Below are 14,763 nucleotides of genomic sequence, written 5' to 3' on the forward strand. Positions count from 1 at the left end.
CATATCTGAAAAAATAATGGAAGTAATTCAACGTAAGCTATAAAAAGTGGAAAATTAAGTTGGATCACAAATTATGGTACATAAATGGCATGTGGTACCTAACTTTCTTTATTTAGCACAAGCCTTTTGGACTCCACCAAGCAGGGTGGTTTTAAATAGTCTGAGAAGTAGGATGAGAGATTTCCGATGGTCTGGGGAAAAACCCTGTGCAAGATGGATTGAGTGGTTCTGCCAGTAGAGCAAGGAGTGTTGGGAATACCAGCTATATAGAGTTATCTTCAAGCAGCACAGCTGATCTGTAGAGCTGAAGGTGATGCAAGTCACTATGAGGCTAGGTGGAAACAGATGACAGTTATTAAAGCCTGTGCTTGCTAGGGCAGGACTGATTGGAAAACATTTGGGAAACTCTGTTTAGGCATCTTTAGCTTAGGAGTACTAGCCAGGGAAGTAAGTAAAATATTTCAAGTTAAGTGTTTGAGAGACTGGTAGAAGACATCCTTCTCTTAGATGTAATAATGGATAGTAGAAGGAGGACGACAACAGCTTGAATATGAAAACAAAAAGTGACAGAACTGAGGTATTGGTTATCAGTTGAATCAAGGAGACAAATTAAGTTGGAAGGAAGTAACGAGGAAATTTACAGTTCTGAGAGAATTATATTTTCAGTTTTGGGCTGTAAGGCAAGAGATAAGTAAATTGAAATGGTATTATATCAAACAAGAGGAGTGACTAGATTTATTAAAGTGAATAACGGTAGCAAGGGTTGTGCAGGAAGTAGAAAAGGGGAGCTATATCAAAAATATATGGTATGATGCAAGAAGCTAAAAATGAGGAAATTGGATTAATGGGAAAGGAATGGTGAGGATCTTAAAGTCATCTGTTGGAAGTGAATGGGTATAAGCTCTATGTCAAGGGCAGTGGTAAAATTCAGAAAGCTGTGTGCATTTGCATGGAAATGCATTCACAAATATTTTTATACACTAGTAAAGTTGGAAAAGTACTGCGGTGGGGGTGCTGCAGTAGCGTTGTCGCCTCACAGTAAGACGTTGTCCAGTTCGATTCTCAGCTAGAGCGTCTTCTGTGTGGAGACTTGCGTGAATAGGCGTACCTTCGTTGAGGGTTGTGCGTCAGGGCTGGCAACTCGGCACGTAAAAATCTACTGCCAATCATTAGCGGACCGGAGTTCTGCTGTGCCGACCCCTAACTGGGTAAAGCCGAAAAACACAACAACTAGTAAAGTTGGAAAAGCTGTTTTCAGTAGTCCAGGTTGGCTACTGAAGATGTAACAGGCAGTTGAGAGACTGTCACTATATTTCGCGGGTATGTAGAAATTTAACAAAATGTAAAGAATTAGTGTGCCTTAACGGGGCAAGGACAGGCATTAGCTAAGGAAGAAGTATTGTTAGGCATTAGTGAAGAGGATAGTGTGGAAAGTGAGGTGAGGGAGCTAATATGGATAAATGTCCTTCCATTTCACTTTTGCAGTATTTATTACATTAGAGATCCCCTGCATTGGGTGGCCCAACTTCCAGCCAGTATACCAAAGCCTTTAGGTTGCTGTGAGGTACACAGTACACTACATCTATGCTCCTTGTATAGCATAGGGCATAAAGGTGGCATCTGGACATACCATCCTAAGACCTTCTTTGCCACCAGTCTGAACGCCATTACTTGATTGTCTGTATGAATGCCCATTCTTTTGCTGGTTTGCCAAGCTATTGTAGACAAATACCCTGTGCGGGTTCTTTTTTACTTACCTTTCTTTTATTGTTACTTGTGGAGCTTCATGCCATCCAAGAAGGGTAATGCCTTTGTGGGAGACAGATTCCCCATAAAGACCACCACAAACCGTGTCTGTTTTCCCTTGCCGGGAAATACAAGATGGAGGAAACTTCCCTCTCCGAGGGACAGACTTCTGTGAAGAAGGCAGCCAAGAAGCTTAAGAATCTGCTGCTATTCTCCTTCTGCCAGATGTCTGTTACGAGGCAAGTGAATGCCCGGCTTTATCATTGGATTCCCTCTGCTGCAACCCATTTGGAGGCCGGGTAGGATCTGACTTTAAGCACGTCCAAGGAGTTATTGTAGACATCCGTTTCTGATGTTCAGGGGAACCACGGCTGATTTATCTCTGTGGGGCCCTAGGGGTGTTCCTCGAATGTTAGTCAGAGAGGAAGTCCCTGCTACCATTATTGAATGTCATCCTGGGTCAGAGCCTTACAAATTTTATAAGGCCGACATCCTACTGAAGAAAAAGCAAAAGACTAAACACATTATTCCTGCTCCTAAGGATCCACAGAGTGAATGGCAATCCTTCATTGAGGGCTTGTTTAGTGCTTTGATGACACTGAAACCTCCTCAGGGAGTTTTTGTTCCAGCTCCGCCTTAGTCCTGTACTCCCCTAAAAAGACCCAGGGAATAAGATTCCTCTGAGGAGGAGCTGGATTCTGATGAGAAATCCCTTGCTTACTCTTCTTAGATTCCCTTTCCTTTGGACTGTGGATCAGAGGGAAGAGGAATCTACCAATGCTGATACTCCCTTTGAAGAGATTTCTTTTGGGGACACTATCTCCAGGATGATGGAGTTCTTTAAATGGGATTGTGCTAAGGTTTCTGAGGTACATAAAAGATATTATGAGTTGCTGCAGCTGGATTCTCCTAAACGTTATGCTGTTTTTCCTGTTTTGGCTGCCATGTTGGATGTATTTTCCAGTGCTTCTAAGGCTGCAGATTCTCAGCCCTCTGCTCCCAAGAAACCTGATAGATTTTGTAGGGTGCATGAGGACTGCAACATTTTGTACAAGTGTCGTGCTTGACCCCCTCAGTGGTGTCTGTAGCTTGCTTCCTTCTCTCAAGTTACTGCTGTCTGATAAGGATAGCATGGCCATGGAAAGGCTAGGCAAGAAGGTTTATTATACCTCTGCTACCTTAGCTTTTAAGGGTGTTAATTATCAGATCTTTATGTTCAGGTATTTGTTGGCTTTCCTGTCTCAGGCCTGTCAGGTTATTTCTGATCTTCCAGACTGAGTGTAAAACATCTGCCCTATCTCTGTTTGGGACTTCTTCCCAGGTGGCTCATTATTCCATCAAGTGTAGTCATGATGCAGTAGATACTACTTCTAGGCCTGCTGCTTTTGGGTCAGTATTGACGAGGTATTCTTGGCTTCTGCTTCAACTTTTACCTAATGATATTAAGGCTAAGTTGATGGATGGCCTTCCTGATAATAAATACTTGTTTGGTGAAGTCAGAAGTCTCCTTTTCCAGATAAACAAGGTGCTGTCTGACTGTCCTATTCTTTCCAGCCACTTTCCTCTCTCTCTTCACCTCTCTCTTCCTGTTTGGCTACAGATTACTCAGTATTCCCGAGTCCTGTCCATTATTCACCCGGGTAGTTCATGGCTTGGAAATCCCTTCCTCCTTTTATGGGTATTCCTCAGCCTCCTCAGGAATAACTCTCCTTCTTTCCAGAGATACTTAGGGGTGTTTTGACTATGGTACTATTCAAGAGGTGCCTATGTCCCAAAGAGGGAGGGAGTTCTAATCCAGGATGTTTCTAGTACCCAGAAAAGAGGGTACTTTGGAGACCAATTCTAGACTTATCTAAACACTTTTCTGAAGGTGCCCTCTTTTCGAATGTTGCCCCTTCAGACTTTGCTCCTTCTTTTGTTTCCCCAGTTGTATGTAGTGTCTCTGGATCTCAAAGATGGTTATCTCCATATTTTGATCCATCCCCCTTTTCAGGAAGTTTTTACATTTCTCTGTTGCTTTCTGGCATTTTCACTTCTTGTCTTTGCCCTTTGGCCTTTCTACTGCACCAATGAGTGTTCACCAAATGCCTTGTGCCTGTGATTGCTTTTTGAAGGATTTAGGGGATCCAGTTATTTCTTTACTTGAACAACCTTCTGTTTCAGCCATCATTTCCTTTGCCATTTCTCTTCTGCAAAGCCTGGGGTTCACAATAAACTTCAAAAAGTCTTTTCTGGCTCTTTCTCAAGACCATGTTTTTCTGGGGTGCAAGATACAGACTCTGCTTATGTTGGCACCATTGCCTCCTCCCAAGGCCTTAACACTCATTTCCTTTTTTTCAAACTCTTTCCTTTGGCCTCTATAATAGCCAGAGAATTTCTGAGAGATCTGGGTTCATGGCATCCACCATACCTATACAACCTCTGGCCATACTCCACATGAGACAGTTTCAGTGGTTTCAGAAGTCAGTTTAGCTTCAACATGTGCATCCCCTAGAATTTGTAGTTCCTCTTCTATCTTGTCTCAAGAAGGAACTTCCCTGGTGGATCCAGCAGTTGTCTCTAAACCCAGGGCTTCCTTTCTTCTGAAGAAGTCTGTTTATGTAAACAGACGAAAAGCGCTTAACTTTGTACTTGCATATATTAGTTTCTTGGTTCATTTGGATTTTATCTGCCACAGCATTGGTTTTAGACACTGTTTTTATTAAACATTTTCACGTGGACGCTGTCATCGTTCCTGAGACGTTTTTGTTTTCTTTTTTATCTGAGTTTTTCGTTTTTGGTGGTTGAAATAATGGTAGATGCCCTCTTCACTGTTGCAGTATTCATTCCCTCCCTCCACCCCCTGGTCCATTTCTGTTCTGGATGTACTGATTACCTCTATTTTCTTTTGACTGGCATGCTTCCTGGGGCTGTCATTTCTGAGGATGGTACGTCCGCACGTCACCTTTATGCCCTACTCTATGTGCTGAGCATACGTGTGACGTTCCTTAAAACAACCTAAAGGCTTTGGTGTACTGGACGGACTTCAGGTTGGCCTTGGCAGGTGATCCTTAATGAAATGAATACTGGAACAGTGAAGAGAAGGATGCCTACCTTTGTAGTAAGATTTTACAGAACTGTACTGTATGCATGTGGCTAAGGGGGCCATAAATAGAGGAATGAAACAATGCATTAAACCATGAATAGAGGAAGTAAAATATTTTGTTGAGATCTTAAAAAAAAAGGAAAGATTAAAGGTAAAACCACAAAACAGAAGGCTAAATTCAGTATATGATGGCAGAGATGACTACAGAGAGGGGAAGAAAGGGGAAAAGTGGGGTTAGGAAAGATTAGAGAAATAGGAGTTCCAGTCATGCACTAAATTGTGTAAATAGTTTATATAGCTTTTTACTGTATTTATTTTGGTTGTAGAAAGTTGTCTATGGGGTATACCAAAAAGAAAGTATTTATTATATAACTGTAATTGCAGATATTATGTGGTCCTATCTCGCCTACATTCATTACTGAGGGGTTCGGAGCCGAGAATCGGCTCCGACTTGGCCAACTATTTTTCTCTAGCACAAAGTCTCTAATTGACTGGGCTAACCCAGTATCCCAAGATGCACCTCGCCCCAACCCCCAGATCTCGTTTGCCGCTCGTTGAGTTAGGACGTGGTCTCGCGCTTGGCTGTGGCTAAGTACACTTTTACTAAACTTTCTAAAGTTTTTGTACTTCTCCTTTATATAAAAAAGCTATTTTCATAGCTATATTGTGTTTTGTGTGTGTTTGAGCCTGTTCGGTTTAGTTTTTGGAGAGTGTGTGTGGTTTCCCTTGTGTTTGGTGGGCTAGGCCCGTTTAATTTAGAGGGACCTAGTCCTCTTCATCGTAAATCGTTCTGTAGTTTGTTTTTGTTGGTTTTTCTTCCCTAGGGAACTTTTAAGTTGGAGTTCCGGTGTCCAGTAGTATTTCCCGCCTTCCTACTGTTAGTTGTTGAGTGTTTGGGTTTTTGTCTGACATGTCGAAGGAGCAGAAGGAGCATAAACCCTCCAGGTTTAAAAATAAGCCCGCCTTTGAAGAGGATCTAGAATCTGCTTCTTCTACTGGCAAGTCTAAATCTACCAGAACTAAGAAAAGATCTCCGGCTCCATCTAGTTCTTCGGAGCCTCCGGAGAAGATTTTGAAAGTAGTTACTACCTCCTCGGTTCCTTTGGCTTTGGAGCCGCAGGACAAGCTCTCTGTTTTGGATACTGCCTCCTCGGCTCCATTGTCCTCTGGGCCGCAAGAGGTATCTGTGGTACTGGAGTCAACCTCGGCTCCGATCATTTTGTAGCCAGTTCGGAGCCGGTCACCCAGTGTTAGGCAGGAGTCCATAGGTAGGAGATCTCCATCTCCTTCAGTTTCCTCCAAACCCTCGAGGTTGTCTGATTTGGATGTGGATAGGGTGGTCCAGAGGCTCCTTCAGTCGCCGGTGTTAGCCAAATTGTTTTCGGCTCCAACCCAGTTGGCTCCGTAGCCTGCCCCCTTGTCGGTACCGATGATTCCTCCTCCGAGCACCTCTGTGTCGTTGGAAGCCAGAGTGCTCAGTGCCGAGTGATGTCCTTGTGCCGGCTCCGATACCTCTGGCGGGTTTATCGGAGCCGACGTCGGCTCCAACCATTTCGGTTCCGTCATCTGGTTTCGGCACTCGGGTTTCCTCGGTCGGGCCCGAGGGGGATGCATTGGGACTTCTGTCGGCTCCGAGTCTCCCTCTCAGGGCTTCGGCTAGGGGGACCCCGACCCCGGTTGTGGTCTCAGAGACGGGTCAGTCCTCGGATTCGGGGGAGGCCCGCCTTAGAGGCCATGAGGAGCGCAATGGCCAGGTCATCAGTGACATCACTTGGATTGGTCACTCCATCCACATACACCCCGGCTAGAGCCTCTGATGCCCCCCTATCCATGGACAGCGGAGCTCGAAGGCCTGAGGACACCCCCATGAGTGGTCCCCAACTTTCTGAGGGCCCCTCAGAGTCTGGGCCTGAGGAGCCTCCCAGGAAGAAGTTGTGCAAGAGGAAGCACATAGACTCCCAAGATGAGTCCATCACCTCCGATATCGACCTCGAGGATGCAGAGGGGTCTCCTAAGTCGTCCTCCGATGATGTCTCTTTCTCTGACTTCCTGGAGATATTGAGGCAGAGAGGCGACTGGCCTTCCAAGTCCCCCTCTGAGGAGGAGTCTGTATTCCTCAAGGCTTTCGGAGCTCAGCCTTCTGCCTCCTGGGTGTCTCCACCCTTCGATGAACTCTTGGACCTGATTTGTTTCGTGCTAGAGAAAAATAGTCGGCCGAGAATCTGCTCCGAACCAGTCAGTAATGAATGTAGGCGAGTTGGACCACATACATCAATCGTTATGGTGAGTACATAACTAACTGTTTTTGAGGGTCATTTTGGGCAACATCAAACTGTATAAGTGAATTTTTTTGTTTTTAGATATTAATTGGGGCTGGTGATGCAAAAATGAAGTGCACCATGTATGTGAATTGCACTAATTGTGTAAAGTAAGAGTGTTGAAAATAAATGCGTTATTGGTTAAAAAAATAAGTAAATAAAATAAAATATTGCAATTCTTCCTTTTTACCCAAAACAAGATGCACATTGTTTTCTTTTTACAAATGTGCCCCCTCCAGTATTGCTGAAGTCTTGACTTGGTTACAGGTGAAAATGTGTGTTTGATTTCCTTTCAGTAAGACACTACATTTGCTTACAACTGTCAAGGTAAAAGATATACTGTAAGAAGGAAACAACAACTCTCCTTAAGAATACTAGTTAATTGAAAAACTTATAGCCTGAAACAGGCAAAGGACCTTGCAATGGTTATACGAGACTTAACACATCTTTATGGGTAAGTAGGTGTACCGGATTTGCTAGGCAGGTGACATAAAGTCTTAACTGACATCGTATCTTGTTAGAAATGTTAATAATCATTATGGATTCTTCTCTAGTAGTGTTAGTTGATGTGTTATACCATCTTAAGACTGCTTTGGCTGTGCAAGAAAATCTGTTATCTACAACCTGAGAAAATAAATTGTTGCCATTACTTTCTCAGATAGTGAAGTATAGTAATTTGTTAATGGGTATTAGTAAATCTGTGAAACCCTCCTCACACTTACAGAAGACGTCATCTTTGTGAAATATTTTTCTTATTGGTTAAGTGTTGGGTTTTCTGCAAATCATAATCATTTTCCTTCTGGCTTTTTTGAGAGAGTTATACATTTTATTGAATAATCTGTTGATAAAGAGGGACATTGTTTCCAAATGTGGACTTGTGAGAAAATGCTGTTTAATATTTGCTTTCTAGGTTGCACTTAATTTTCTTAAACTGCATTTTGTGTAATGACTGTCATGACAGGTTCTTGCTAGAATTGCAAATGCCACAAGGCCCACAATTCGTTTATGTGAGATTGTGAATGAACAACAATTGGAAAGACTTCTGTTGCTACTGGTAGGAACGGACTTCAACCGAGGAGACATCTCATGGGGAGGAGCCTGGGCGCAGTACTCTCTGACCTGCATGATACAAGACATCATCACTGGTGAGTTTTATAAACCAGCGCTGAAATTACTCCTGTCATTGCAATGTCTATTAACTTTATTTTTGTTTTCAGTCAGACATTTGGCATAGCTTTTTTGAAGATATTCATTGTTGTCTGACCTTGTTTGACTTGTGAAACAATTGACTTTTATTTGGGCTATCAGAGATAAACAATTTTCCACAATTATTCATAAGCTTTGATCTGAAGTTCTTAATCTTCTTCCTATTCGTCACTAATGGGTTCGGTTCCGAGCCCTCAGAACTGAGTCGGCCTTATACCAAGCTTGCATGCACCGAAAACCCTCGAGCTAAGCTGCTACCCACAGTGCCCTTCACTCAGTTACCTCGGATCTCGTTTGCCACGCAGCCATATAGCAGCGTTTCACCGAGCTCTCCAGCTAATTTTTTTATTTTTAAAAATTTTATAAGTATTTGTGAAATTTTCCTGTCAGCTTGCTAATTTTTTTCTCTATTTTCTTACTCAGCTCTATCCACAGGTATTTATTTTCATACCATTGTTGGTATTAACCTCTCTTTCTCTCTCTTCACTTTCTTCTATTTTAGTATGTGTGTGTGTTTCCTGTTATGTTGGAAAAGAAAGAGAGTACTGGGTTTAAACACTGCTCTTCTTGCAGTGGTAAACTCCCGAATAGTGATTTACATGAAGAGTTTGTGTATTGTTTGGGGGTTCCGCACTTATCGGCGAAACCTCCATGTGATATTTGTGCCAGCTTCAGTCAGCGGATGCTAAATGAAAGACGAAACAAGTTGATTCTTAAGGGCCTGCTTCCTTTGTCTTTTTCGGAGGCTATTTCTGTGTTGGAGGTCTCATCCCCTCCTTCTGTGGACAAGAAATGTCCTCGTTCAGACCCCTCTTCACTGGCCGGTGATAGGGGCAAAAGCCATAAGCACAAGGCCCACAAGACTTCTACTGAGCACTGTATCGCCTCCTTGGTTCTGACCACCTCAGCTCCGAGTTTGGCTCCAGTGATTCATACTGAGATCGCCTCGTCGACGCCTGTTCTGGCTCCGATGATTACGGCATCCACTACTACCTCTGTTCCGACCATTTTGCCTGTTGTCTACCTTGGCACCGACATCCCCCATTTCTGCTCCGTCAGTTTCCGACAACAGCTTCAATGCCGCTATTGACCTCCACCCCAGCTGTGACCTCAGCTCTGAGCCCATTCTCGGCTCTGATCATTCCCTTGTTGCCTGTTTCCAAAATGGAATCGTCAGCGCCGTTCCTTAATTCACCACGGATCCAATACACACCGTCTACAGTTTCATTTGCCGGACAAGCCTTCAGCCCCTTTTTGGACTGGCCTGATTCCCCCTCAGGGGCATCAGTAAGGTCCACCAGGAGCCTTTCAGAATTGGATGTAGTGCGCCTTTTTGATCAGCTGCTGACCGCCAGACGAATTACAAATTTTCCTAGACCCCATCCCACTTGGGGCTTTGGATCTGTTATATTGGCGACCCTTACATGCTCTCCTCCCTTGGATCCCTTGGTTCCGAGACTCATATTTCTGACGTCTGCGAGAGGACCCCCTTCCTCAGCGCCGACAGCGACCGTGTCTGAGGCTTCGAGGCCTCTTTGGGTGTCAGTTCCGTCGGAACCCACCCTTCCTCAATCTCATGCTTGGGGGATGGAACCCTTGGTTCCGACCACGGTTCCAGTTGTGTTGCCGGTTCTGTCTTCATGACCGAGGGTGACTCCCGCCCCGGTTTTGCTTGAGGCTCTGTCCCTGGGAGCGGACCATGTGGAGCGGGGTGGGACTCCGGTTCCGAAATTGTCTCCCTCAGTTCCGGGCTCCCATTCCTCTTCAGGCGGGCCTGCATTCCGGGTGATGGAGAGGGTGCTTGCTTTGAGCAATCCTCCTATGTTGGACATCGCACCAGTTCCCTCTGAGCCGCAGCTGACAAAGGAAATCCCCCAGGACTCTGAGAGCGCAAGGCCCAGGAAACCCCTGTTCAGGGTATTTCCCTTTCTGAGTCTTCTTCAGATGCTCCACCGAAGAACCCCCTCGGAAATGGGCATACAAGAAGAAACACATGGACTCCCCAGAGGAGTCCCACATGGAAGATATGGACTAAGATGATGGGGAAGGATCCCCACGGTCACCCCCTGACTATGTCTCATTTGGAGACATTTTGGAAATCTTGAAGCAGAGGGGTGACTAGAAGCCCTCCAATCCTTCCTCTGAGGAATCTGTATTCCTGCAGGCCTTCCGCTGTCAGCCCTCTACTTCTTGGGTGACCCCCCCCCCCCCCAGCGATGAGTTGGTCAAGCTCATCATGCAGCAGGCATGGAAGAACCCTGACTCCGTTGAGACCATCCCCAGGAGATCAGACAACATACTCTTCCCTCCAGAGGATCAACCCCAATGATCGAGAGGTTTGTCAGTAGACCCTATGGTGGTGGTGGCAGCCACGAAAAAGGACCTTGCGGAGGAAAGTCCTGCTGTTCACTCACCTAACAGAGAGTCCCCGGGCGGTGGACAGGTTAGGGAAGTGAGTTATTGCATCAGCGACCTTTGCTGTCAGGTCTCTGAATTTTCTGGCACATTTTACGAGGCTCCAGAGATATCTCATCTCGGAGCTATCTGGAACCCTTGTGGGTCAAGTTTTGGATGGGGCACATGATAAAGTTGTTTCCCAACTTGCCACCCTAGAGTCTATCTCAAATTCTTCCATGAGGTTGCTGTCCCACGCCACTGAAGGAGCGACTAGAGCTGTGGGTGCAGGAGTAGTTATGAGAAGCCATGCCTGGATGCGCATTTGTGACCTCGCGGACTCCTTCAAGATTTCCTTTTTAAACGCCTCTATCGAACCATCAGCTTTGTTCGGTGCTAAGGTCAAGGATACATTAGCCAGGTGCGAACAGGATGGGAAGACCTTGTCTGCTGTGGGCCTACGTTTTTCCAAACCTCAGCGTTCCTTCTCCAGGAACCAGAGGAGTGGAAAGATGTGGCAGAAGTGTCAAGGTCCTTTCTGTGATGCATGTGGTAAGGAATTCCCCAGAGGCAGAGGGGGTTCCAGTAATGGAAGATGCCCCTTTTGGGGTAGAGGGGGCCCCAAAATCAGGACTCCAGAGATTTTTTCTCGGGAAGACAGTATCAGCGCTCCTGAAGCGCTGCCCGATTTTTTTCCTCTGGAAGCAGTCAGGGCGCGTTTCTCTCTGCACCAAGCTGCCTGGCTCTCTATTACAAATGATCAGTGGGTGCAGAGAATAATTTCCAGAGGCTATCACATTCCCCTAATCTCTTATCCAAGACCTCCAAATTCCCTTCTCGATGTTCCACCCAGTCAAAGGGAGGAGGCAGCTTCCGAAATACGAAAGCTGTGTAAAAAACGAGTCATCCAACAGGTCCCCCCAGACCAGTGCAGATCAGGGTTTTACTCAAGATTCTTTTTAGTGCCGAAGAAGACCTGGGACCGGAGGCACATTTTGGATCTCAGCCAGCTAAACAAATCAGTGGTTCAGACCAAGTTCCGCATGGTCACAATTCAGTCCATCCTCCCCTTTCTGCAGGAGGGTGTGTGGATGTGCTTGTTAGATCTCCGGGATGTGTATTACCACATCAAAAAGGACAAGTGCTCCAGGAGTCTCCTTCGCTTCCGGCGGGGAGCCAATCATTACCAGTTCAGAGCCCTGCCATTCCGTCTCTCAACTGCCCCCAGAGTGTTCACGAAATGCCTAGCAATGGTCACAGCTCATCTGAGACTTCAGGGATTCCAGGTGTTTCCGTATTTAGATGATTGGCTCCTCTCCAGCCCCACCAAGCGCCTTTTGGTCAGGGCCCTCCGCTACACTCTAGTTCTAGCAGAGTCGCGGGGCATCACCATCCACTGGGAAAAATCCAACCTTCAGCCCTCACAACAGTTGGAATTTATAGAGGCAATATTCAACAGTCAATCAAGTCTGGTCTCTCTTTCCCCTCACAGGCTTCAGAGATTAAGGGCACAAGTTCAAGTGATACTCTGTTGAAGAAAGGTGTCTGCAAGGGAAGTTCTTCAGGCTCTGGGGTCTATGGCAGTAGCCATCCCAATTGATCCCCTAGCCAGATTACACATGAGACTACTACAATGGCTCCTTCTGTCCCAGTGGATATCCAATCTTCATCCCCTAAGCTTACAGATTCTCATCACCAACACCTGCAAACAAGATCTCCTCTGGTGGATGAGTACCGATGAAAATCTTTGGTGTCGCCCCTTCCATGCTTCCCAACCCAGAGCCACGGTGACCACGGACGCTTCCTTGATAGGGGGGGGGCACTTCCATGGAAAGTCAGTCCAAGACACGTGGTCCAGCATAGAGGTCAACTTGCATATCAATGTCCTGGAGTTAAGAGCGTTGCTATTGGCGTTGCAAGCATTCCACCTGCTCCTTCCATCCAGAATGATTGTTATGTCCATTGTGTGGTACCTAAACAGGGAAGGACCAAATCCTTACCCCTATGTTGTGAAGCCATGAGAATCTGGCATTGGGCGATAGCTTCCAACTGCTTTCTGATAGCAACACATATCCCGGGGAGCTCCAACATGATTGTGAACAGGCTAAACAGATGCATCCTCCGTCCTCACGAGTGGTCTGTCAATCCGTGTGTGACGACAGAAATCTTCAGCCGTTGGGGCCAGCCGTGCTGTGATCTTTTCGCCTCCCCCTCAAACACAAAATGCAGCAGCTACTTTGCTCTCTTTCCCCCTCATGGGGAGTCACCGAGAGACGCTTTGATTCACGATTGGCCCGGCTGTCTTGATACCTCTGATCCCCCTTTTTCTAAGGAAAGCTATTTGGTTGAGAAGCAACGTGATCCTCATTGCCCCATTTTGGCCCTGTCAAGTGTGGTTTTCCTTCCTCCGACCTCATCTGTTACAACCTCCTTGGATCTTAGACACTCGTCAGGACCTCATATCTCACCCACAAGGGCTGACTCCACTGAATCTGTCCACTCTCAAGCTGACTGCTTGGTTCCTCCACTTCCATTAGTTGCCAGGCAGGAAACCTTCTCCTCATCTGTTCGTGATATTATCCTGGGCTCCCATAAACCATCCACCAGAAAACTTTACAGGGACAAATGGAAAAGATTCTCTATCTGGTCATGTAATCGGAAGCTAGATCCATTCTCAGCTCCTGTAGCTACTACTCTTCATTACCTTGCTGAGTTGTTCGACAATGTGCATCAGCTTCCACCACTCGAGTCCATTTAGCAGCTATTTTCAACTTCCATATTGGTTCAGATGGAGTCCCACTTATTTCCACTCGACTTTGCAAGACCTTCCTCAAGAGAATTTTCTACAGCAGACCTCCCATCAGGCAACTGGTGGAGGCATGGAATCTCTCCCGGGTTCTTCAGTCTCTCTCTCTCTCTCTCTACCCCCTTTTGCCCCTGCTGCAATATGTGATCTAATATTCTTGTCATGGAAATTCTTATTTTTGGTGGCGGTCACTTCAGCCAGACGAAAATCTGAGCTGCAAGCCTTATGTATCAAGAGCCCTTATATGATCTTCCGTAAGGACAGAGTATCACTTCGTACTAACCCATCCTTTCTCCCCAAGGTGGTTTCCGATATTTCTATTAACCAGTCCATTGAGCTCCCTGTATTTTTTCCAAATTCTTCAAACAGGGGAGAATACTGCCTACATTCATTGGATATTCATAGGCAATTACATTTCTACCTGGACAGAACTGAGTCCTTTCGCAAGTTGGACCAACTTTTCATTTCCTTTTCTGGCCCTAGAATGGGATGTGCAGTATCTAAAGTACTTTGTCAAAATGGCTCAGGGATTGCATTAGCTTCTCATATTCACTTACGAATGAATCTAAGCTTGGTCAAATCGAAGCTCACTCAACTAGGGCTATTGCAGCATCGGTTGCCTTCCACTCTAGGGCCTCCATGGATGACATCTGTGCAGCAGCCATTTGGGCTAAACCCCATACCTTCATCAAGCATTACAAATTGGATCTGATCTCCAGGGGAAGAGTGGCCTTTGGCTCAATGGTTCTCAGGAATTTTCTGCCATAAGGGCCACCCAAGTTGTCCAAGTAGCCTGGGATTCTGTCCTATCAGTGATGAATAGGAAGAAGATTAACAATTTCCGATAAAAAAGTTATGTCTTACCATAACATTCAGTCTGAGTTGTTGATCTTCTTCCAGTCATCACACTTTCCCACCGACCCCTGCCAAAGGCTCTTGGCATATCTTTTGGGTCTTTGTGGTGTTTCAGGGTTTCAGCGAAGAGATGGCCTCTGACTTTGTTTTCTCCTATATGTTGCATGCAAACTCGATCTGAGGTAACTGAGTGAAGGGCATTGTGGGTAGCAGCTTAGCTCGAGAGTTTTTGGTGCACGCAAGCTTGGTATAAGGCCGACTCTGTTCCGAGGGCTCAGAACTGAACCCATCAGTGATTACTGGAAGAAGATCGACAACTCAGATGGAACGTTATGGTAAGACATAACTTATTT

General features: G+C 45.7%; 1 protein-coding gene across 8 annotated transcripts in view; it reads left to right on the forward strand.

Annotated features, from left to right (window-relative positions):
- BIRC6 (baculoviral IAP repeat containing 6) overlaps window positions 1-14,763 on the forward strand; it is a 4,524,268-nt gene that overhangs the window by 2,595,412 nt on the left and 1,914,093 nt on the right. For all 8 annotated transcript variants that reach the window (XM_044058419.1, XM_044058463.1, XM_044058448.1 and 5 more), the window contains exon 36: window positions 8,111-8,294. In XM_044058419.1, the coding sequence (XP_043914354.1) occupies window positions 8,111-8,294 (184 nt within the window). The remainder of the gene's footprint in view (window positions 1-8,110; window positions 8,295-14,763) is intronic.

The sequence above is a fragment of the Protopterus annectens genome, chromosome 1.part2 (assembly GCF_019279795.1).
Source record: "Protopterus annectens isolate FY-2018-M chromosome 1.part2, PAN1.0, whole genome shotgun sequence".
Classification (NCBI taxonomy): domain Eukaryota; kingdom Metazoa; phylum Chordata; order Ceratodontiformes; family Protopteridae; genus Protopterus; species Protopterus annectens.